Source organism: Centrocercus urophasianus, unplaced genomic scaffold, assembly GCF_019232065.1.
Source record: "Centrocercus urophasianus isolate 14NV4802_14NV808 unplaced genomic scaffold, USGS_Curo_1.0 seq_26, whole genome shotgun sequence".
NCBI lineage: Eukaryota > Metazoa > Chordata > Aves > Galliformes > Phasianidae > Centrocercus > Centrocercus urophasianus.
Window position 1 is genome coordinate 15,791,687 of NW_024884822.1, and position 25,467 is coordinate 15,817,153.

General features: G+C 47.7%; 1 protein-coding gene across 1 annotated transcript; it reads left to right on the forward strand.

Moving 5' to 3' along the window:
- Nucleotides 1-7,203: 7,203 nt before the first annotated feature.
- On the forward strand, nucleotides 7,204-24,584 carry STK32A (serine/threonine kinase 32A). Its single transcript, XM_042826425.1, has 12 exons — nucleotides 7,204-7,255; nucleotides 8,607-8,662; nucleotides 9,573-9,724; nucleotides 9,803-9,976; nucleotides 13,239-13,276; nucleotides 17,687-17,776; nucleotides 19,227-19,324; nucleotides 20,732-20,848; nucleotides 21,405-21,530; nucleotides 22,542-22,670; nucleotides 23,993-24,057; nucleotides 24,331-24,584. The coding sequence occupies exons 1-12, from the start codon at nucleotides 7,204-7,206 to the stop codon at nucleotides 24,419-24,421; spliced, it is 1,188 nt and encodes a 395-aa protein (XP_042682359.1). The 3' UTR covers nucleotides 24,422-24,584.
- The last annotated feature ends 883 nt before the right edge of the window (nucleotides 24,585-25,467 follow it).

Consider the following 25,467-nt stretch of genomic DNA (forward strand, 5'->3'; position numbering starts at 1 on the left):
GAGCTTTCAGCAATAGGAATGTGAAGTTAGACGTCTGAACTCATCCAAATGCTGAACACGGTCCAAAAGAAAGCCAGCTGTTTTGTGACTCAAAGTCAGGAGCTGGTGATGCAGTTGTAACAGTTTCACAGGTGTGCAAGGCATTGAAAAAAAAAATACACAGAGCTCCCAGTTGCCATTGCAATCCCCAGTTCTTATGGCATGGCCTTCTGCCTCTGCAAACTGAATTCAAACAGACAAATTAAAAGTTGCCTGAATAACAGATCGATATCTCCTGAATTTGCATTCAAGCAGTCCCTCTGTGGCTGGATGTAAGCTTGCTAGGAACTTCGCTGTAGTCTAGAAATGATACGAATCACAGAGCTGTAAGGATTTGTGCCAGTAGGCACAGCTTCCATTCATCCACTGCAGAAACTTGTAAAAAAAATATTTTTTTTTGAATCCTGTCAAAAAACCCCTGAATCCTGGCCGTGCCTTTGTCACTCCCTGTCCTCAGCCCTGCACTGCTCACGTCGGAGCTTTCTCTCCTGCACCGTGCTGGTCGCACTGCGCACAGCAGGCAGGGCTCCTCGGCCTCCGCAACCTCCTGGCTGCCAGAGCATCGCTACCACAGTACTGCAGAAACCAGGCTGGAAGTACGGCCTCTGGCGGCCGAGTCTCCATTTGGCGTGTTGGAGAAGAATTGAATGAATGGTGCCGTGTTTTTACGCTCGATTACTGACTGCACGAATTCTCAGCAAACCACGTGGAGCTGCTGTGCTAGCCATCATCTGTAAGTGTTGAACTTGTTTCCTTCAGAACATCAGTTCCTGCCAGGAGAGGATTTCAGTAGCAAAGTGTGTGTCATGATTCTGATGTATGAAAAAGCCTGCCTGCAAACCTCTCTCTTCTGCGTGCAAATTCAACACTCTTTTATTCTAAGAAGCTGGAGATCTCCCTGAAACCAAATCTACCTGGGGAAGGGCTGCATGTGAGTGCAGATTGGCTGTGTGCTGTCAGCTGCCAATGGCACTGCATCCCATTCTGGAACTCAATGAGCCATGATTGCTGTACAGCAGCGGGAGAGCATCCACCTGAGCTGTGTGTGACACCTGTGGGTGCTGGGGGACTGGGTGCTGTGCACAGAATGAGGACATTCCCAGGCGTGCCTGAGGTTATGATTTGTAGTAGTTGAAAGGAGGGGAAGTAGGAATACTTTTCACTTCCCAATCCATCTATGATTATATCTCGTAACTACAAACCAGCAAGTTTTGGTGTCTGTTTTCACTACTGTAAGGCTGAGCTCAGAGTTTGTTGGAGTAATTTTTAACTTCCCAGCTCCTTGAGGAGACCTATTAAAATAACAGGGTTTTTTTCCCCTCACATAGCTATACATAAAGCATTCATTTCTGCAGAAGCTGACCCTCCATAGAGCACTTCTCACCCTTCAGATCTGGATATATTTATATGCAGTTGAGATTCGCTGCTGACCTTTTCAAAGCAAACGCAGCCAGCTCTGTGCCCCGGTGGCACCGTAGCAAAAGGAACGTACAGCTCAGGGACCGCAGAGCTCTGCGCTGCAGGAGATAAGGGCGAGGGCACTGCTCTGCCAGCGGATGCACACAGAGCGCGCCGTGATGGGCAGGATTTTGCAGGCTCTTCACCAGGAGGAGAACCGCAGAAGGAATATGGAGCTTCAGTGAACAGTACCGTGATCGCACGAGGGGCTGCCCAGCAGTCCTCCGAGCAGGCGATGTCCTCTGAGGTCCCCGCGCTCCGAGGACCTGCTCTGCCGTAAGCTCCGGTGTCCCCTAGCGGGACAGTCCTGCAATTTCATTCATGGCGGGGTGGAAAAGCTGTTGGCGTCTTTTCCAAATTGGAGATCAAACTCTAACAGAAACCTTGCAGAAGTATTGCTGGTATGTGTGAAAATTCTCTCGAACAGGACGAACATGCACAGCACGAAATGAGTGAGCAGGCACTGGCATTCCAAACTCACAAGTCTATGCCAAAAAGCCCAGCAGTCACAGTGCTCTCCAGGCATGGGGCACTGCAGGCTGGTGCTCCCTCCATGTCGTCCTGACGGCGCTCTGAAAGGCTCCTGCAGTGCAGTGCATTGGCAGCAAACAGCAGAGCTGCGCCGCTCCTGCTGCAGGTTCCAGAAGTCAGCAAGGAGCCTTCCCTGCCAAAGCTTTTGGGAAATTCATTGTTGCCTTCATATGAACCAAGGGAGATGAGCAAAGGGTTAAAGAGAGGACAAAGGTCGAGCTGCTGTGTAAGATGACTGGAACTGCCCAGAGAAGGTCGTCCTGGCTGTGGGAGGAGCCGCACTGTGCAGCCCAGAGGCGCTGGGCCTCTTGATTGTTGGGGATGAAAGGTGTAAATGTATCTGTCACATTAATGATAAAAAACCTCCAAAGCCTAACAGGGCTTCTCATTGTTCAGCTTATCCATCTCTGTCTAGAGCTTTCCAAAGCCTTTACTCAAGCCAAAGCGCAATGTTGGCACTGGCTCACAAGAGCTGCGGAAGACAGTGATGTTTTTGTGCAGTCATACTTGAAACCGTGTCCTTGGAGAAGGAGTCTCCTCTCAAGATTTTTCTTAAGCAAATCCAATCTCTGATGACTTTTAAAGACCCTTCAGAAGAATAGTGCTGTTCCTTCCCCCACCTTGGGGGACGCATGGGCGCTTCGATCTTTTTTGGGTGCTTGTTAAAGTGAGCCCATTCAAACCATGACAGGCTAGCAATGGCTGTTAAAACACGGTCTGTGGAAGACATAATGTTAAACATTGCCGAGGGTTGCAGCTGAGATATGGATGCTGAATAAATTTTCAATCCTTTTAGGGTTTAATGTTCCAGAAAATACGTACTGTAAATGAGGTTAAACATCCTGGGCTTGGCAAGCTATTGCTAAAAGTGAGTTTGGTTCCTGAAGGAAAATAATTCATAATTGGCTGAACAGTGAAATTTTTAGAAGAGTGAAAGAAAATAAAACGTTTTTCTCTAATTTCTTTGCTCTCTTGGCCCCTCTGGAGCATTTCGTTCTGCTGTGCATGCAAAGCTGCAGACGGGCGGGGAAGGGACGATGGGTGATGGAGATGGGGACGGGGAAGCGGACGGGGAAGGGTGCGCAGCTGAAAGCGGGCAGCGCTGGGTGCGCCGCGCGGTCCTCCAGAGCGCAGGGACCGCTTCGCCTCTGCTCCGTTGGGCGGCACCGGAGAGCCGCGGCTCCGAGCTGCCCGCCTCGCAGTTCTGACTCCTCAAAGAGAGCTCAATTGCTGTCTGAAGCAAACAGGGGAAGGGGGGAGGAAATTATTATTTTTTTGAATGTGCCTTCTCTTAATGGAGATTAAACGCAGTCTCACCTAGAAGAGATTGGGCTCCCTGTCTCCTAAGGAAAATCAATCCTGTTTCATCTCTCTGCAGGGGCAGACGAGCAGTGCCCTCCGCTGCTCAGTGGCGGATGGGAGCCGCACCGCTGCACGCAGCTCTGCTTTCTTTTTCAGCCCTTGTGCTCATCTATGAGCCAATCTGATTTTGTGCATTTCTCTAAAACTCAGATCGTTTCAGGGGAACCCAATATGTGTTTCAGCTCGTTGGTTCTTCTCCAAGTAATAAATGAAGGCAGTTAAATTTGGATTAATCACTCTGACGTTTTCAGCTGCCCTGGAGGAAGAGCTGCTCTCCCTGGGAGCCCCAGGGGTACGAGCACATGCCAAGATCTTGTGAATGAGGGAGAAGTCAGTACCTAAAGAACACGAGCAAAAGGACAAGAAATGTGGTCTCTGCCCTTTTACATAGGAACGAGTTCAGATAGGAACGAGTTTGGAAGAGCAGACAGAGGTGCCACCGGGACTCAGCAGTGCCACGAGCAGAGTAACCCAGGCTGTCTCTGACAGGGTTCTGCTCACCTTCACACCGTGAAGTCCCACCAAATCACGCAAAGCACGGGAAGTGGGCAGTGCTCGAAACTAGAGAAGTAATGGAGCATCAGCGCCTTGCGGGGCCAATCCCTTCTCGAAGAGGACAGATCCTTGCTTTGCGATGTAGTGCACCTACCTGAGTGGGATGGAATCCCGGACCTTCTCGTAATAAAAGCAGTAAAAATCTCTGGCACTGCACGAGTTAAAAAGAAGAAATAAAACCCAGACAGGCAGCAACAAAGGGAACAGTTTGCAAACACATCTCGAATTGTCAAAACGTTTTCCATTGTGGCGGACGACCGGATCGTCCTTCTCTCGTGGCAGGAAACGCCACGCGCAGAGCGGCTGAAAATTGCTGATCTGGGAAGAGGACAAAAGCCGCGCCGTGCCGGCGGAGCTCCGCAGCCGCGCCCCGCTGCCAAATCGCTCCGCGCCGATCCCGGCGCCGCACCCGCAGCCCCGCGCCCCGCTGGGCTCGGCCTCCCCACCCCCCGCAGCTCTCCTGCCAGAGGCGGGGACCCAACCCAGCGCATCCCAGCGCATCCCAGCGCATCCTCTCGCGGCACCATTCGCCTCCTCGCAGCTGCAGCCGCTCTGCCGCCCCGTCTCGCTGCCGCTTCCTCCCCTCCCGCGAGGTAAGCGCTTTCTTTCGCTCTATCTCTGGGGCTCCTGACGGGTCTGCTTCAGCATTGCTCTGTGTCCCCCGCTATCTTCCCTTAAGTTCTGTGTGGGGTCTCCCGTGCGGTTCTGCAGCTTGCAATATTTTCTTTTTTCCATGTGACCATTAACTTGGTCACTTTCTGCAGTAGGGAAGTTGTGCTACAAGGTGAACGGCTGCAACAGGGCAAGAAACAAAGATGACACTGAGCAATATCTGCTTTCCTCCTCCGAACTTCCCTGCAGCTGCTCAAGTGTTCCAAATAATCTTTAGTTTCTGTGGGACAGAGATGTCAGTACTGAAGTAATAGCGTGTTGTAATGTTACTGCACAGTTCCGTCTGCTCAACAGAACAGCAGCATCCCACCACTTTGGCAATCGAGTGGTGATGAGAGAAATAATTCCTGGATGCCCACGAGTGGTCCTCTTCAGAGGAAGCTCAGTAGCTGCCTGACAGTGATGGCTGTATCTGAGTGAAACTGCCTGCTCCCTGATGGACAGAGCTGCTGCCACTGTGCCTGCAGAGCCACGAGTGCTCCGAGAACAAGACATGAAGGCATTAATGAAAATGATGATTTTAATCATTCAGTGAATTTGCATGGTGAAATAGGAAAAGATTTATCATTGTTGAGTATGTATATATTGAGTGCCTCTTATAAAGATACAAATCCTAGTAACTGTTATCCAGACCACTTAGCTCTGAGGAATACCTGTAGCCCTTCCCCAAAGCTTTTAGATCAACGTATTTTCAAAAACAAATTAAGCTACAGACTTCTTCACAAGCAAACCTCCCAGAGCAGACGACCTTGGTGCCACCGATGAGATCTCTGATGTAGAAGCATCTGTGTGCAGAACTGACCTGTGGCTTTTATCTCTCAAGGTGTATTTTTACTTTGAAGCACAAGTTTTGGAGCTTGGAAAGATGTGCTTGCGTAATTTTGTTCCAGACTGGTGGCACTGTTTGTTCCATTGAGGGGTATCATAAACATCTGCTGTTTTGTTTGCTTTATTGTTTGATCACATTTCAGGCAAGAAGTCAAGAATTCACCTTCTTTAAAAACTGCTTTTTGGAGGGGGAGGAGGGTTGTGAACTGTAAGCTTCCCTGACCTTTGCTACAAATCGTGAGCACTGTGTGAGCCACAGCAGGACGGTGGGCTGCATTCGGCTTTGTAAAACACCCTGTGAGCTGCATCTGCTTTGTTCGAGATGCCCCTGGGAGAGCTGAGGAGATGTGGGGAGTGCTGGGAGCTCTCAGCTCCATCTGACCGAGGCGTGGCAAACCCTGCTGCATGCAGCGTGTGGCTGAGCCGCGGATTGACTCCCAGGACTGCAACGATGGGGATGGATTTTGCATCCCTGCAGAGCAGTGCAGGAAGATCCATGAATACAGAGGTAGCTTTAAATTTCAGACCAGCTTCGGCACTTGCTTAAGGTTGCTGATCTGACCCAGGGCACGAGGCTGGAGCTGAGCTCCCGGCTGAGCAGCAGAGATAAAGCTGAAGTTCACTGAGGAGGAGCTGAGTTGGTGTGTGGAACCAATGGCAGCCCTCATTCCTTGCATGGTGCAAATAATTACCTTTTCTCCAACACTTTTTTGGATGATCTCTTCCTTTGTGTATCATTGGCACGATTTTGTTACCATCAGGTAAAAAAGCGAAGCTGCTCAGTGTTTCCAGAGTGTACGTCTGAGAAAAAATGAATAAGCTGCATTGCACCCTGATGTTCAATGGAAATGTGAATGTCTTGGAAAGTACTCCAGGTTGGACAAAGTCCAGATTGTGCTGCATTGCTGCTCCTTCATTTCAATATTTTACAGGCTTACAAGCAGAAATAAATGCTGTGTGCTTCACATGGATGTCCATAGCAAAGCAAGCATATAAAGATCACTCTCATGTAAATGCTTTAAAAATCAAAGCTGCCACTGCGCCCACATAAGTCTGTGAAAGCAATCTTTAATGTCACTGAACTACAAGAACCATGTGCTCCAGTTTACAGAGATGTCTGGGGGAGAATTGGGAAATTAAAACCTGTGCCGTTTAAATCAAAAGATGGACACTGAGTTCCTCGTACAGTTGTTAAAACTTGCAACCTTCTTGGTCAAAAATGCCTTTCTGATTTCATGTATCCAAGTCATTAATTTTGTATACTGACATCGCTGTGGTTAGTCATGCTTTATCATCTCTAAATTGGTCATAACAGCACCAGGGCTGCAAAGCTCCGTGCGTTAGATGATGCTGCAAACACAAGGCACGCCCTCAGGCTGCTGCCCTGCTGTCTCTGGTCAGCAGGTCCCTGGTCTCTGTACCTCACCTCACTCAGCAGGCAGCTGCTCTGGTCAAGGAGGCAAGGTTACACTTTTCCTGAGTTTCTCTGCTCAGGTCCATTTTGCTGTGCTTTTTCTGATTTTCAGTTTTGTCCCCAGAGCTCTCAGTGTTCAGTAGGAAATGTATGGGCTGCGAAGTGTTTCTCAAACCTCAATGGTGACACATTTCGCCTCTTGTTTTCCCCAGGATGCACCAGCAGAGCACCTTGCCGCGGGCCCGCCAGCAGTGACCCACGGGATGACAGCCCCGCAAACGCCGGGCTCGTAGGAGAAACGTCAGGGGGAGGAGCGGGAGAGCTGATTCTGGGCGGGAGGCAGCATGGGAGCAAACACCTCCAGCAAGTCGCTGCCCTTCGGTGAGAATGAAGAAGGTAAGAGCTCCGCTCTGCAGAGCGGTTGGTGTCTGAAGCTGCGAAGTCCGCATAGAATATCCTGAGGGCAGCACGGCTAGGAGTCAGCCCAGCTCCGGGCACCCCAGCGAGGCACAGCAGCGTCAGGCGTGCTGCAGCCCCGCGCCTTTGGGCCGGCTGTCGGTGGCCACGAGCTGAGCACAGGATGGGGGCACTCGGGGGGGGTGCTTTGAGATGCCCGGGGACGCTGCCAGGCAGTCTGAGAGCAGGGGAGAAAATGCTGTTCTGCAGGAAGGAAGGTTTGTTTGGAGCACAGCTCAAGGAGTGGGATGAGGAGCAGCAGAAGAGCCCGGCGATGTGTGTCCTTCAGAGCTTTAGGTTCGGTGGGAGAACTGCTGCAGAGCTGGGCCGACAGCCCCAGCGGGAGGGGCACTGAGAGCAGCCACGCAGGCTGGTTTTGCTGCTGCCAAATGGTAGAGGTGGCACTTAAGGATCATTCCATAAATATAGTTCCTGCTGCATGACTGAGCTCATTAACTTCCATATGGGCTTTCCCATGAGTACAGTAACAAAGTGCATAGATAATACAAATAAAATACAAACAAGAGATGAGAACTTAGATGACTTATAAACTGTTCTTACACAGAGAAGAATGCCAATCAAATATTGAATAATCTTGAATTGTTAAAAATGAACAGTCAAAATTCTTCCCGAGTGAAATTCTGAGTTTGTTCCAATGCTTCATAGAAAATGTGTGATGTTTATCAGGCCCAACGAAATGCTGAGTGCTACACATGTGGGGAAGGGCAGTTAGGGCAGATCTGATCAGGATTCCTCTGTACTGAAGTTTACTGGCACAGCTGATAGAGACACGAGGGAGAAAAAACATCAGTGGTGTGAGACCTTCCTGGAGATCTCATTCCTGGCACATCCAATGTCGAATACTGGCATCTTCTTTCATGAACACTGCTTGTGCTAACTCAGGCGGCTGACACTTCTCTCTTTCCTGACCACCTTCCTCGGGGTGCTGTGTCCAGGCTGTGAGACGGAAACTAATCTGATTTTCCTTGTCTGCTCCCTCTGCTGAGTCCTGCCTGGTTCAAGGCGCTTTGTGCCGTATCAGCTCCTATGGCTGAGGAATAAATGCTCTCTGGAGCAACACAGCGACCTGCGCAGGTGCTGTGCTTTGAATGGGCAGATGGGCTGGAAAGAAAAATCGAAACCCCAAATTTTAAACAACCCCGTGTCTTCAAAAACAACAGCAAGATGCTGGAGAACACTTCAGGTTTTTTTCTCTTGTGAAGAATTAGAAATAACTTCATCCAACTGCTGCTCAGCCATTTTGCATTTGAATGTTTGCTGTTTCTTGCAGTCACCTTCGACCATTTTGAGATACTGCGAGCGATTGGGAAGGGCAGCTTTGGAAAAGTAAGTAGTGTGTGAGTGAATCAGCATTGGGAGAGCTGGAAACAACGGAGAGGGGGAAATTAGAGAGGCTTTAATGAGAGCAAAGAGAAGAAAAAATGCTGCACTGTCAGTGAGATCTACTGAGCATCAGCTCATCAAGCTGGTCAAGAAAGAATCAGAGCCAATTCTTCATCCACTCCGTAACCACAAACGATATTACAGGAGGTTAACACAAAACAGTGATAAATCAAACGGCCTGAATTGTCTGTGTTTCTGGATAAACATCTCCCAAGTTTCTGCAGCAAAACACTGAATATCATGATATGTATTTAGCAAAGGGCTACACCCACATAAAAGCCTTGGTGGTATCTTTTTAAGGGAACATCTGTCTGTGAAACAGTGTTTGTCATTAAGCATCACATTACAGTCACATCAGTTTTATTTTTATTGTTATGAAATTTCATGGTTTTAGATGTTAGCAGAAATTTCAAAGGTCATTTCCCCTTTTCATGAGGGCACACAGATCCCATAACTGAGATGTACCTCATGTACAGAGTGAGAGAAAGACTTGTGGGTGGAAAAACAAAAAAGGTTGATCAAAACTTTGCAAATTCATCCCCAAACTGTCATGGAAAGAAATCTGGAGAGAGAAAGGAGGAAAAACCCTAAATATTTGGTTTTGCACACTCACAGGCTCAGTTTTTCAGTGATACGTTCCTTCCCCTCATCCTCCCACAGCAAAAACTGTCCTTTGGGACAACATGGGATGAAGTGTTCGCTGAGGTACTCAGTGGCAATGTCTGAGCTGCAGAGCAGCACATGGAGCTGGACTTGGCTGAGGGGCTCTGTGAAAGACACCCAGAGGCCATGCTTCATCTGTGTTGATTTGTTGGCAAATCATCTCTGATGGATCACTCATTTACTCGTTTAGGTCTGTGTCGTACAAAAGAATGACACCAAGAAAATGTATGCCATGAAATACATGAACAAGCAGAAGTGTGTGGAGCGTAATGAAGTGAGGAATGTCTTCAAGGAGTTGCAGATCATGCAAGGCCTGGAGCACCCCTTCCTGGTTAATCTCTGGTAAGGCATTTCTCCTTTGCTCCCTGGTAAGTCTGTTGTTAGCTAGAGAAACCTCTGAGCATGTTTATGCCGTGGCAGGTACTCATTCCAAGACGAAGAGGACATGTTCATGGTGGTAGACTTGCTGCTCGGAGGGGACCTGCGGTACCACCTCCAACAGAACGTGCGATTCCAGGAAGGCACTGTGAAACTGTTCATCTGTGAGCTGGTGTTGGCCCTCGACTACCTCCAGAGCAGACACATCATCCACAGGTCAGCTGGGTCCTCCATAGGCGGGTGGAATTCGTGGGCTGCAGAAGGGGCTGATTTTTCCTCCATGATTTGATAGGACAAGCAGAACCTTCAGAGCTAAACAAACTCCCCCACGTACATTGGCTTTTGTGTAAAACGGTGTACATTTTTCAGAGAAAAGCATTTCTCTCGTGTGACATTTCCCATTCCTGATTTATTAAGTGATGTAAACCTCAGAGGTCCAAGACTTTTGGCTCAGATTTGGATAACTAGGGCATCAGCAGGGATGGAGTCAGAATGGGTTAAAAAACAGGGCGAGGGCAGAAAATTATCACATTTATAATCCCAGAGACAGCATTCTTGTGAGGTGTAAAAAATAAAGCGTGGCACAAATTTAGGGTTGACATGATCCTGGTGGTTAGCAAAAGAAGGAATGCACTATTCAAGGCTGATGAGCACTTGCTTCTGTCCAGGAGCATACACCTGCCATTCCTGATGTGTGAAAGCAGAAAGGTTGCCTCCATGCTCCGGTGGGCCCTCCTCATTTGCAGAGAACCTCAGCGGACCAAAAAGATTTTGCTCTTCTTTCTTACGAGACAGGCTTCCTTACATACAGCTGCCAGTTTCTCAGAGTCTTATTTTTCATCCCTCTTGGATTGTTTGCATGAGTCCTTCTTTGTTTGTATGAATACCTGCATAGATTTCTGCCCCACAGTACCCTGACCTTGGCAAGCAGCCGGCACCCTGCTCTGCTCCAGCACTGCGTGCAGCGGGGAGACAGCGGGCACTGAGCTGTGCCTCCACCCCACACCTGCCTGAGTCACCTAATAATGGATGAGCATGAATTAAACATTGGGAAGCGCACACTGAGCTGCCTTTGTCCTGGGCAGCCAGGAGCAAATCTTTGTGCTGCAGGCTTGGTCTAAATAAATCGTGTCAGACATGGGTACAAGAGAAGCATACGGAGGAAATCTTCTCTACCAGAAATGTGTTGCAATCAGTGGCATTTCCAGGGCTTGTGGGCAGGAAGAGCTGCACAATTTATGATCTGAGGAAAAGTCTGTTCAGGAAAAAAACTGCACCTGGTAAAGGTGAGAGGTAACTGGGAATTGATGGTCCCTGTTCTGGGCATGGGGATGCCAGCATAGCTGTGCAGTGCCCCAGCACCCACTCCAGTTGCAGATACACAGGGAAGAGCCTGGGGGCAAAGCTGCTGCGATTTCCCAGAGGGTTCTCTGCAAATACAGGTTGGATTGTGGAGGTGGAGTGCACATGTGTCCAAGGACAGGTCCCCAAAGGCTGAGTCTGATCCACAAGGCGTATTTCAAGCAGCTGTATGCAGTACAGTATCACAGTACAATGGTTCCACGAAATGTCCAGCGAGCTGCAAAATTTGCAAGAGATTTAATAAACGCTGTATCTCAGCAGGACAGTATCAGGTAAAGGGACTCAGCTGAGGAGTGCAACATCCACAGCTGGGAATGGCTGGGAATGGCAGGAGAGATGTAAACAACTGTTCACATTGTCTGAACAGCGCTGTGTGCAGACAGCAGAGCGATGGCTTCAGTTATTTCTCTCTGTACACAGAAAGGTAGGAAATGGCTGTTAACCTTTTCAGGCTAGGAAAGGTCTGTGCTCAGCCCAGGAGGAGCAGGATTGCAGAGGACTGAAAGCAGCTATGTGGTAATCAGATATATGTTTTCTCCTGGATCACAGATGGCCAGGTGAGGTCAAAGTGTACCTTATGCAGTTGTAAAGGCTGAAAGCTGCTCCCTCCTCACCGTGCCCTGTGCAGCATCTGCACACCCAGGGCATCGCTGTGCTGCCCCCACTCCGCACCTCCCACAGCGCCCAGAGCTGTGCTGGCTCAGTGCTAGAGCAGGCAATGGGTGCTGGTGTAATTAGGTCATTAAGAGCAGCTAATATCTTGTAAAGCCATTCAGGCGCACTCAGGAGGTGTATCAGGTGTACATCTCCCTTCAATTGAACGCCTTTTATTACAGCTTTGCTACAGGGGTTTGTTGCTCTTTTGTTCAGGAACAAAGCCTGCAGGAACCAGTTTGTTTCCAGAGCTCACGGCAGGGATGAGCTCAGCCAGGCATCTGCAGCTCCCTCTAATCAAAATGAATGACATTTACTCATTTCCATTCACTGTTCTCTTAGTAGCAGACAGAGAAAGCAGGCCACATTCTCATGGACTGGAAGCGGGGTTCTCTGCAGCACTTCCACAGAGGAACGGGTTCCTCTTAAGGTTATTCCTTCCATTTCTCCCGTATGGGATGGGGCTGTTTTCACAATTTGTTATTACAATCACTGTCACTTTGTGCTGTAGAGCACAAGCCGTATTTTGTTCATCCTTTTTCTCCTCACTTCGTATTTTAATTCTCCAACCTTTGATGCCCCTCACGCTCCCTGCTGTTACCCCAAGGGTGAGGTATTTGTTAGTGTGCCCACAGTTGGTAACTGAGATGCATCAGATGCAGTGGTGATGAATTTCCCTGCTGTGTCAATTTCTCAGTAGCCTGGAGGAAAGAAGTTTATAAGCAGCAGCATGGGTGACTTTTATCCTTCTGAAGAAAATGAAAGCATTAATAAATAAAATCCCAATCAGAGCATCAGAACATCTGTTCTACTTTCTGTAGGGTCTACATATTAAAAGCCAAAGGTAGAAATTTGGCAAGCATTTAAATGAATGCAATTCTGATTTTGTAGTTTTTATTCCTGTAATACAAAGCACACTTTTTTTAGAGAGCCTTCCTGCTTTTGCACCTTTTGTCCCTCATTGCAGAAACTCCATTGTGTGCCATTAAGGCACACAAACACTTTCCTTGTTGTGCCACTCTGATGTTCCACCTGCAGCTGAATGGCTCCAGTGATGCCAAAAGAATAAGAGCAACAATGGACGCCATTTGTCTGCTTCACTCCAACATGTGATTTTTACTGGGTAAACGTTAAACAACTTCCATAGAGTATTAGATTGAGACAGAGTATGAAGTAACGAAAAAGGTAAAAAGCAGCTTTTGACACTGTGGCTGGAGTATCCGGGTGCTGCTGGCCCTGGCAGTCACATCTCTACCTCTATTTCTGCTTTTGCTGCTTGAGAAGCTGCTTTCTCCTGTGCTGAAATCAAACCCTGCAGAAACATCAGAGCTGAAGAACTCCAACAAAAGATTTTTCTAAGGTGTAATTCCCTCTACAGCCTACAGCTTGGTTACTCAGAAATCTCCCGCAGCATTTCTTCATGCCACATCCCCAGCTGAATGGCTGTTTCCTTCTCTCTTAGGGACATCAAGCCTGACAACATCTTGCTGGACGAGCATGGTAAGTGCTGCTTACCCCCTAGTCATTCATATGTATAAAAGCAGGGACAGAAATAGTAAACCTGTGCTGAGTTCTCAGTGCTCACAGCTTTCCTCACTTTGTGTTGCTTTCTTTTTTGGCCCACAAGCAGTCTGGAGCATTATTGCCCTTCTGTGCTTGGGATGATGATGACTTCTTTTAGAGGAGCAGCACTAGGTGCACTCAGAGCACTGTGCATCCCACATGGCTGGGCAATTTCCTGGGGTTATATTGGTGTTTAATCAACTCTGCTGTAGTCTGATTCAGTGGCATTTCTGGAGGGCTTTGCAGGTCAGATGTATTCTGTGCTGTTTGGACTCAGCTTCCAAGCAGTTCTCATTTTACAGCCTCTGCAGTTGCTTTCAATATACCCAAAATGTAGTAATCTGAGCAGAAGTGTAAGCACAGTTGTGTGTAACTTATGCGCATAAACAGAATGTGTTACAGTTGCACAGAACATCTTCATTCACTTATTTCTTCTTTCTTGAGCTTTTATCTTGGGGAGGAAGCTCTGAAGAGGACTTAGGCCTGGATGCACTACATAGAGAGAGAGCTATATATTTTCCTAACTGTAGTCCTGTTCCATCACTGAATACATTTACTTTTACCCTGGCAAAGTTGCTCCAGTGAAGAGCTGTTCTGACACTGATTAGTTTTTTCAGACATTAAAAAAGAAATTAGTATTTCAATATTTTCTGGAAATACATGTAGTGTCTTGTGAGAAATCCTCATTAACAGCTCCAATAAAGCTACTTCAAGAGCAAGTGCCAGCAAAGGAGCAAGGCATATCTGAGTGCATTATCACTGCAGAGGTTTCAACACCGATGCTGACATCCTGAAGAATCACTGCTGTTCTCACACATAACCAGGCTCCCCTGCATCCAAGCCCAGGCTCCCAGTTTGCCCATGGCCTCCGCTTTCAAAGCACCAGTTTATTTATGGAGGAACTGCAGCACAGCAAACAGGGGACCAGCACTGCCCAGCCACGCAGTGCCCACACAGGGCCAGATGCCCAGGGCTACTCTCCGGGCAGCGCTGTGACTCCAGGCACTGCAGGACCACAGGAATGTAGGTCAGCATCCTTGCATAGAGGAAGGCAGGGCAGGAAGGCACTGTGCGACTCTGCAGCTCCGCAGCGTGGCACCTACAGGCTTCCATTACAGATCACCTGCAGACCTCCATTATGACTGCAATTTGGGATGATTTTTGAGCCTGTTCTCTATCACTGTGGTGTTTTAAGTGTCTGTTGTAGAGGTTTCAGAGTTATTTCTGGCAAACGTGGCCTTAGATGCATGGCCATAAGGACACTGAAGCCATTTCTTTTCCTCTTGCATCTTCAGCTAAAAATGCATCCTCTTGTGCATATAGAAAACTGTAAGGGGAAACAGATTTTTCTGTCCCCTGTGTATATACTATTAGGGCACATTTATCTCCATCTAGCCTCACAGATTCTGCTTGTTCTTACTTATGGAACAAAGATGAAGAACCTCATTCTCCCTCCTCCTTCACCAGGCATTCTGTGCTGTTATCAAAAAATGCACACTGTTTACTAACCATGGTTCTTCACTGAGATCAGGTCTCTCCAAACATGAGGCACCTAGAAACCTTCAGCAGTCCAGCTGCAGCCTTTTGCCCCCATTATCCCCATGCTCCCAGCTCAGCCCTTCAGCAGTAATGTGCCACCTTCTGTTGTCACCCATCACCCTCCTGTAGTTCAGCACAGAAATGCAGTTTTGCCTGTTGCAAAGCTCAGTGCAGCTTTGGTGCCAATGCCTGGCAGGGCAGAGGAGCCCTGGCACATCTCTGGCTGTGTGGAGGAGTCTGGTTCAGATTGCTGATGGTGCACTGCCTCATGATACTATGCACTGACATGTATCACCTGCTGCCAATTGTTACCAACATACCTGACGTGCTTAATATTCTTTAAAACAATCTTAGCTGAATTCAGAGAAGCCTTCCTCCTTCAGAGGTGTTCTGGAAAGGTAAAGGGATTATGTAGTAACAGAAGTGCTGCATTTTAACAGCAAACTTCTTTGCTCACCGCAGAGCACAAAGTCCTTCTCCACTCTGCATGCAATACTCACAGGGGAGCGTTGCACTCTCAGAACCCAAGATTTGATTTGGAAGTGCCACTTCCCAGCAGACGAGGAGATGTGGGGAAGGACACGTGCTCAGAGTGCAGCTCTGGCTGTGCTGCTCAGACACCAGCTGCAATTAGAGATGCTGAGCTATCAGGAGAACACAGGCCTTGGAGTCTGACTTGAAAACTCTGCAGCAGCACACAGTGCTCTCCTCCTGTCCACCAACAGCTATGCCTGCTCAACCTCTCCACTCTGCCCTGTACAGCTGCAGTTCAACACAACTACATTCCATGAAGTCCCACTGCACAGAGCTCCTTCCTGTTGTCCATGCCATTGTTTGATGTGCTCCCAAGTGGGAACATTTAAAAACTTGTGGTTTGTTTGAAGTGAATCACTGAAAGGATGCATCCAGAGAAGGGCACATTTATGCTTGGAATAGCAAATTCTTACTAAGTCTCTGATTTACATTTATCAAAACACCTCCCCACACAGTGGAATGAGAGATAAAAGAAAAGAATACAAGGACGTAGAGGACATCTCAAGACAAGAAAATTCTGTATCATCCTTTCCTTTCAAGCACTCCCCAGCGATCTGATCACAACTCCTTCACAGGAAGGGAGGAAGCAAGGACCTGACTGATGTTGTACAGCACTGACAGCAGCAAGGAGGGACGTGCTGCAAACTTGCAGCATGCGAGAGATTCTTTGCCTCTCACCCAGGGTCTTCCAGCAGTTCACATGGCTCGCAGAAAGACCTCTGCATTTCTTCCTTCAGAATGGAGCCTGAAAGCACCACAGCTCTGTTAAGGAGCTGTTTTGTGTCTCAGTGGAACTAACAGCCCACAGAGCACGCAGTGAAGAAAGGTCTGCCCCAATGAACTGGACAACTGGCAGACAGGCTGTCCTGTGAGCAGTGCGCAGCTTCAGCTGAATCTGACAGAAAACGAAGCTGCTGAAACACCAGACAGCCACTCATGGGAGGGGGCCAGAGGATGAGTTTGTCTTTTCCAGATGCTGATATGGGGCTGGAAGTTCAGTGGCTGAGGAATGATCCCAGACCAATGGTACTGTGGGCTGCCCGCCTGCCCTGCACACCCATGCTGTGCTCTGACCGTGGCTGATTCAGGGCAGGGGAGAGAGAGCTTCTGCACTCTATGCAGTGTTGTTGGAAAGCTGCGTGCAGAACAGGGATGTGATGCAGGATTTTCTAGCTAATAACGAACTGTACTTCTGTTCCCTTGTTTTCTCCAGCTAGATCAGATATTTGCAGCAGGCAAATTTGGTCACTGCTCACACATAATATATTTCTGTGCAAATGTAAGGATTGGCTTCAATATTTTATGGCATCCAGAGAGGACAGCATATGTTCACTGCCAAAGCACAGATTTTTAGCCATAAGGACAACCACATTCCACTTTAACTCATGAAGTAAAGCAGCAATGAATTTCCAGCTGCTGAAATTCACGAGTGAATATTGTCCCAGCACCTCCATCAGTAAAAACCACTTCCATTTGATCTCTGTGGTTAAGAAAACAACAGCAATTCAGCCACCCCCTGTGGCAGTGTCTGCAAAACAACATCACAGCGTTCCCTGGATTTAATTATGAGTCCAACACTGTCAGAGATTAAGTAGTTCATTGCCTTACGAGAAAATGCACGAGACCAGGAAGAAGCCAGCATTTAATCAGAAGAATTAGGCCAGGTTAACCTCTAAGGTTCAAAGAAGTTCACTTCAGGGAAGTCGGCCCCGTATTGATTACCTGCACTGCTGTACTCCATGGGTTTGCTCACTGATAGTTCAGGGAATAAGGAGTAATAAATTAAGTACTTGTCAAAAAAGAAAAAGTAACCAATCAGCCACAAGCCCCGTGGAGGTGTTTCTATTCTCATCCCTGCTTATCACATTCATCTTCACATTTCCTTCTCAGTTTGCAGGCAATAGTTGCACACATTGCAGCACATTGAGCAGAAACCATGCTCAAAAACACCAAGAAATCCTTGATAAAACAAACACCACTGAAACGAGCTCACAAACATCACAAGGCACATTCAAAGACAGAAAACAGTGCACAGTGACAACTGTGAAAACACTGATATTTCACTCCCAGAGGATAAATAAGGGTTATTTCCTCTAACAAGATACAGTTATAAGCAGCCTATGAGCTAAATGCTTTCTATCAGTTCTGGCATGAGAAATTTCCACATGGAAACTACTTTCCATTGGATACTTTACTTTGATAACCTTCTGATGGAAGGTTATTTCTTTGTGAAATTAAAGCAAATCTGTTTACACTTCAATCTCTGCCTTCCAGGACACGTGCACATCACCGACTTCAACATTGCCACAATGCTGACTAAAGAAACTCAAGTCACCACAATCGCTGGCACAAAGCCGTACATGGGTAAGAGCCAACGAACACTGTGCTCCTGAACTGCCATCCTCCAGACCTGAATCGATAACCATGGTAAAACATCACCCCAGTTCCTCATCACACAAGCACAGCTGATAGAGCAGAATACCACTGATGTACCTGGGAGAAATCAGGGCTGGAGTATGCAGGAAATGAACCACAGAGAAACCAGGTGAATGCTAATGGAGCTCAGGTGGAAACGTCACACAGAGAAGCCTTTGCATTGAAGAAAGCAGGAGCGTGATGCTTCTGAGTGAAGCAAAAGTACCCAGAAGTCTTTCTATACAGCTAACACTAAAAACAAAACTCTCACAAACCAGTGCAGTCTCCCACAAAGCCCTTCTCAAAGGGCTCAGCACAAATCCCTTCCCAAAGCTTCTGCAGACATCAGGCCCTGGGGAGGAGGACAAGGAGGCTCCTTCTCAGCAGGACCACCTCAGCACCACCTGGCGCAATCACTGTGAAGAGGAGCAAATGCACAAAAGGAAAATGCTGCTCTTTGGGTTTGGTTTTATTTTATTCAGAGCAGTTCTTCCTACCCATCTTGTAGGAAAATAACTACAGTATTTTATTCTCTTCATCTTAGAAGGGAAATGTATTGGCTGAGGAGGAGCCTTCCAGCCCCTGCCCACTCCGTATCGCTGACCTGCCCTGAAAGGTTGTGGCTCTCAGACTCTGCTCAGTTAAATTGTGCCTCTCCTTGCCTGAACACACCAGAACTCAGAACTTTGGGTGCTTTATGTGATACGGGAAAGTGAGCCTGGAGAGCCTCTACATGGTTTGGGGAGTTACATAAGCATTCTGTAATGCAAATAATTTGGATTATATTTCTCATATAGACATTCACATCACATTGGTGGCTGCTCTGAGACAGCTACTGTGTGGCCTAACAAAGACTGAAGAATGAAATGGTACAAGCAAGCCCATGCTTCAAGCTTGTGTAGCACCCTGCACCCCTTAGTAAGGGGCCAATAGACCAGCCATGTACTCTTGTTCCAAAGTAAAAGCAGAAATGGGTGTGTAATGCTATAATGCAACAGAGAGCACTGATAGCAGAGTAGCTAAGTCTTTGACTACAGCAAACGAGGACAAGCCCAAATGCAACGCACACACACACAAAATGCTGCTTACCTTTAGAAGACCTCAGGTTTGCAGGGAACTCCAGAGAAACACCCTCACCTCTGGGCTGGGAAGAGGTAGATCCTGGCTCCAGCCCTTCCGTCAAGTACCTTGCATATAGCTGAGCTCCCCTGGGTTGGCCCTGCCTTCCCACCAGGTGCCCAATCACTGCTTCAGCCCATAACTCATCATTTCTGCTACAAGGTGATCTGCTGATTTGTGCCCTGGGATGCTTTCTGTGTCACTGGATCAAGCATTCTGTACTGCTGCTTTTAACTCAGGATTGCAACAATGTGAATGATCTCTTTTCTGTATTTCACAGCACCTGAGATGTTTAACTCTACAAAACCCATCGGCTATTCCTTTGCTGTGGACTGGTGGTCACTTGGAATCACTGCTTATGAGCTGCTCAGGGCCCGGGTACGGAGCACACAGTGCTGATGCCTCTGTCCCTCTCTTTCCTTAAGCATGCTGTTGGAGGGGCTGATGCTTTGCAACAGGGAGGAAAGTTCTGAGACAGATTTTAGGCCCTAAGGTTTATTACAGCATGGGCAGCAGAAATCAAATCTTCATCAGAGCTTTTGTGATCACAGATATGATCACATTGCCATTCAGAAGAGCACATCGCAGCAGCTCCTTGCTCTGTCTGAGGGCTTCTCAGGTGACCTTACTTGCAGGCAGTTGATCAGAGCAGTGCTTTGGAAGCGCTGTGTAAAAAGTGGGATACCATTTTTTGAATGACATTCTTCTAAGCTAAAGGCGATTGAAAACCTTGAGAGGCTGAAGGCTCTGTTTGGTAAAGGAGGGCAAAACACCTTTAAAAAATGCTGCAGCCAATTTTTGCAGGGAGCCTAAAAGTATTTTTCACAAAAATGTGAAGAACAGAGGGTGAGCAATCTTGACAGCACACATTAAGGGGATGTCAGTCTGAACTGACTTTTTGTATTTATATTAATACAAATCTGAATTTTCTATTTGTAAATTTAAATTAATCGCAGGACTGCCCATGGCATTGGATTTTTGACTTGGTGGTAGCAGTGGATACATAGTGAGGGACTCAGGGGGTCGCGGCACAGCGGTGAGCAGTGGCAGCTCTGACAGCAGTGGCACTGGGCGGACCTCGAGGTGCCTTCGGTGCCTGTGTGTGGTGGCACCATGCACGCAGTTGCATCTGACATCGTGCCCGTGTTGTTTAAATGCACTTGTAGCAGCTCCCCACGCACACACTGTAGAAATCCGGGAGTTAATGATGCTTCCCAGCAGCGCTCTTCCATTGCACGCAGTATCCAAGCACAGCAGTGCGGTTGCTCCATGCAGGGGCTGGGAGGTGGCTGTTTCCCCGCATGCAGCCCGGCAGCTCAGGGTCGGGTGCCCGACTGCCGCGCAGCCACGCAGGCAGAGCGTCCTGCAGTGCCGGACCGGCGGCTCTCAGCCTTTGTTGGGACGGTGCTTTTCCATGAGGCGTGAAAAATCCCGCTCCATTTCCCTTCTGTCACAGCCAATATGAGCAAAGAACTGAAAACACAGAGCAAAGAACTGAAAACACAGAGGCGTCTTACGGGAACATTGGGAACGCTGGCGAGGCTGAGGAAGACAAAGCTGGACACTGACTGATGGCTCCTATCTGTCACCCAGCCATTATTGCTGTCCTCTGGCATCATTACTGTGCTTATTTCAGATGAGCTCAAGACCTGACAGGCAGAGATTTCAGTGGGGGGGTTGGGGAATGTGCTTAGAGATTTTGTTTGGAGCCGCCTTGCTCTGAAAAGATTTCTGAAGGAGCTGAAAAGATACACTAAAATGCTTTCCTTGTTGCACTTTTCACAGAGGCCGTATCACATTCGCTCCAACACTTCCACAAATGAAATTGCTCACGTATTTAAGACTGCTACAGTGATGTACCCTGCTGCTTGGTCTGAGGAAATGGTGATGCTGATCAAAAAGGTGAGGGCTGCTGTGGCATTGGAGCACGTCGGGGCTGGGATCCACTTCCACTGCGCCCCACTGACATTTCCTTGAGGGAAATGGTGGAGATTCACTGAAAACTGTATCCAGACTCAGTGCTGGTGACCTTCAGGTAGTGCTGTATGTCAAACAGCCAGCTTTTAATGACAGAGCTCGTTAATGTCGCCATCAGCCAACAGCACTGCTCTCTGTGCTGATGGTGATGGTGCTCACGTTGGCAGCCCAGGATGGATCTCTGCTGAGGACACAGCGTTCACTTCCAGGGTTTCTCCTACAACTTCGTCCATCTGGAGTGATGTAACTTAGAAGTACTGATACATATGTCCACAAATTTGACTAAAAACTTGCATAAACATTTTATGATTTTTTCCAATAATGAAAAGATTTGCAAAAAAATGCTGATAATATTGAAATCCCTCAATGCCATGAAATTTATGCAATTTCATGTGGTCAGGATGGGAGGGCAGGACTGTGGGAGAGTCTGAGCAGGCACACCATTTTCATTCTAACCTCTTTCCTTTCACTCTTGCTACAGTTGCTCGAGACAAATCCTGATAAGCGTTTTTCTCAGCTGAAAGATATCCAGGACTTTCCCTATCTGTCAGATGTAAACTGGAATGCTGTTCTCCAGAAGAGGATAATGCCAGAATTCATTCCTACGGTGAGCAGTGTTAAGTTTGAAAGGTCCTTAAGGTGCCCAGTCCCAGTCACAGCCTGCATCCTGTCCTTGTGCCTTCAACCAAATCACAGTGGGAACATCTCTCCATTTCCATAAAAACAGTAGGTGCCCTTGGCACAGGGGAGGACAGGCAAGAGCACGATTTTCACTTTCTGGTGAATCTGATGAGGGTTAATGGGTGGTGACTGCAAGGAATGGGCGCCCCAAAGGTGATCCCCTCTGTTTATAATAATCTCAGTTTCTGTGCGCACACGTGGACTTACAGGGCATGAGCACCATTGGCGCTGCAGATAAAATACAGGATGCTGTTCGTTTTGAGCCATCCTCCAATGAACCACCTTCTCTAGCAGCCCTGTTTAGGACCAGCACTCCTAATGCAAAAAATAATGAGCTGAGGGCTCGTTAGCAGCCTGGAGATCACTGTCCATTACAGAACTGTTTCTTCCTGAAGTGACTCTCCCTAACAAGTCCATTGTTCACAGGAAAAGAACAAATACGGTAGATTCAGGTTTCTGATTCTTTTTTAATCAAATTAAAGCAGCACAGAGGTAACGTAACCCTCTTTGAAAATAATCCAAGGACTGCTCTGTACAGTGATGCTCCAGCCGTTTTTCACTTGCAACCAAACAAATGGTGAGCTAAACTGAATGAATATTTAACTGCACATATTTCCCCTCCGTCAGTGGCTTTCTATTGTGGATGTATGTGTATTGCTTCAAAACTCATCATGCAGGATTCTGCACGGCCTCAACTGAGGCTGTCACTTTGAAGCAACCAATGGGTTAAATGTAAGTAGTAAGTGTAAAGGGAGCAAACACACCTTGACAGCGCTCCCCCAGCTGAGGGAAGTGCTGAAATATGTCGGATGTGCAGCAGCTGTTCCAGCTATGTGTGCAGTTCTAATTAGTTCATTTTTTACAAAACCCAGATCCCAGACCTGCCCAATTAATGACCAGCACTGCTCACTTAAGGCAACATTTCTTTCCCCTCCAGAAAGGAAGACTGAACTGTGACCCAACCTTTGAACTTGAAGAGATGATCCTGGAGTCCAAACCTCTTCACAAGAAGAAGAAGCGCCTGGCTAAGAAGGAGAAAGACATCAACAAAAGCAATTCCTCACAGGTAAGAGCAAGCAGGTGCATGCGTGTGGTGAAGGAAGGCTTTCATTCTGTGTGAAAGCCAACTATCACTTAGCAGTACTGCAGCAACCTGTTTGACAGACTGTCTCTTTTCCTTCTGACCAGCTTTATTCCCAAGAGATCCCCCCATCCCTCACCCAGCTGCACCCCTCACAGTGCATCAACCAACACACACTATTGCTTTTCCAAACCTCCAGTTAGGCTGTTACTGTTTTGTATTAGCAGAAACCTTTCTATTTTATTTCCTCTGAAACATCCTCTAGAAAGAGGGAATGGTAACACGTGAATATTGCATTAAGAGTTTCTAAGATGCAAAACACTCCAGAAGCATTGGGCAGGTTTCATGATGCTGGAGAGCCTTTTTGGGTAGGAACTCTTTCTTTGGTTCTGTCTCAGGTGCTGCGAAAACAAAGAACATTTCCAGGGCCAACAGTAATCTGAGAAGAGTCTGTGCTTTGAACATGCAAGCTGGTATCAGAGGGCAAGCTTAGCCAGGTCCTGAGTTTGAGATACTGTCCTACACAGGAATCGATGTCAAAATTCCTACTGGCTTCAACAGTGCCAGAATTTCCTCTGTAGATCATAAGGAGCGCTTTGGCTTTCATAAAGCTTCATTATTTTTCATGCCCCTTAATTGTTCACTATTGAACATTTCTGTAATAAAGTAAATTAAAGATCAGATGTGCTGTTGAACATCTTCAGTACTTAAAGATGGATTGGGCTCTCAGGGCTTGGCCCTGCGTAGGGTTTGGCTTTCTCATGCACTCCCAGCCTGCAGCCTCCTCCATTGGCACTGGAGCCAAACACTTGTTTTCCATCCCAATGGCAAGAGTCTGGATAAATTGCAGTGTTGAGACAAGAGTCATACATTTGTTTGGGCATACAGCTATGCAGTTAACACAAGCAACCTGAGCCTGAATGGCTTCTTTCATGTAGACCTTCCACAAGAATTAGCATGATACAGGTCCTGAGCTGTTGCCTCCCTCTTGCATGGTTCAGGAGCTCTTGGGGTACACCTGAGCCCTGGAAGGCTTTGCTGCATGAGCAGTTTTATGCTTCTGAAGTCTGAGCTTTTTCTGCAATAGAAAAATGCCTGTGGAAATCCAACATATAATTTGAAGCCTGTATACCTACTGAGTTCTATGTGAGGAGAGTTGTAATGCCATTCTCCCAACTGCAGTGCTGGTGTTGCTTTGGAGCTAAAGATATTGCTGTATCTCCTTGAAAATGCCCTTGCAACATCTTTTTGTGCCAACTGTGAATTTATTCAATTTTTCTTCATCTTTTCCTATTCAAATGCGAAAGGCCTGCCATCTTCAAAAGCATCTAGAGACACTCCAGAGGGACTTCATTGTTTTCAACAGAGAAAAGTAAGTACTGATAAAAAGGCAGCGTACCAAATCCTGTTGCAGAGTAAAAGCTTTTGGCCAGTGAACAGGGATGAGCAGCGACGTTGCTAATGCTGGTTTGAGGCCGGGCTGGCATCCTGTCCATAACAACCCTGCCGTGGCCGGGTCTCTGGGGCCAGCTGCCCCAGCAGCAAGGAGGTGCCTAGAGAAGCTGGTCTGGGGCAGGCAGTGCGAATGGGCAGCCTGCAGGCATCCCCAGGCCCACCAACAGCTCTGCCTCCTGCTCTGCCCTAGGGTGAGACACCAGCACAACGAGATCCAGCAGCAAGCAGCGCTGGCCAAGTGCAGAGGCATGCACAAGGACAGCCAGAACAACAACCTCTGAGAACCACAGCCCTGGCAGCAGGAAGCTCTGGGACCGCCCCTGTAGCTTGCCACCATTCACTAGAAGCAGCCCATGAATTTGCCTTCCATGACAGCAGCAATGTGACTGCGTGAGAAGGGTGAGCTGCTCAGCACTCTTCCACTGGGGTTGGCCAGTTGGTATCACAGCCTAGTGAGTACCAGGCACCCACCCGCAGAACGTCACCACCAGCCCTTGTCATGGTGGGATCTGCAGCTGTGAGCCCTGGCTCTTTGGGCCAGGATTCCTGCATGGTCCCTACATGGAGCTGATTTTTCCAGGTGGAAAACACTGCTCTGACTTGTGGCGCCTTCAGTGGCACGCAGCAGTAGCCTCAACTTGCAGAGATCTGCAAACATCCTCAGAAGGGCTGGTGCTGGCAGCAAGCCTCTTCCCCAGCTGGGCAAGGGCAGTGAGGTTCCATTCATGCTCCCACTCCTCACTGCTTGCAGAGCCACCTGGTGCAGAGCCAGGCAGGCACAGAGCTGAACAGGGAAGTGATACAGTGACAGCCCATGAGCAGCATCCCAGAGCTTCTCCAGGCCATCCTGAAAAGCCATTCACAAACATGTTAAACTGCTGCAAATTTCTGAGTCTGATGGGTCGTGGCTTCCAACATCAGAGGTAAATTTGAATGCGTACTTTTCATCTCTCTGCTGTTGTCTTCACACTTGATTTAAGCAGCAACAGCTGTGCTCCTGGTGCAAGCTTTGCCAAGAGTGAGATTGACCAAAGCATCTCTATTATGATAAATGCTAGGTATTATGCTATTATTCAAATGTTTTTGCAGACCAAACCTTTCACCTCTTTATTTGACATTTTTCCTAATCTCAGCAATATAATAAACATGTGATGAACTGTCTGTCTCCCATTTGCCCAAGGGTTCTTGTATCCCCTGTGCCTTCCTGTCTCTCTCCTCTGGCTGAATCTGATTAATTAAAAAAACTCCAAATAAAACAGACAGCAAATGAAAGACTCCTTCCCAGGTAACCAAAAGCCACTGTTTCTTCTGAGGTCACTTGCAGTGC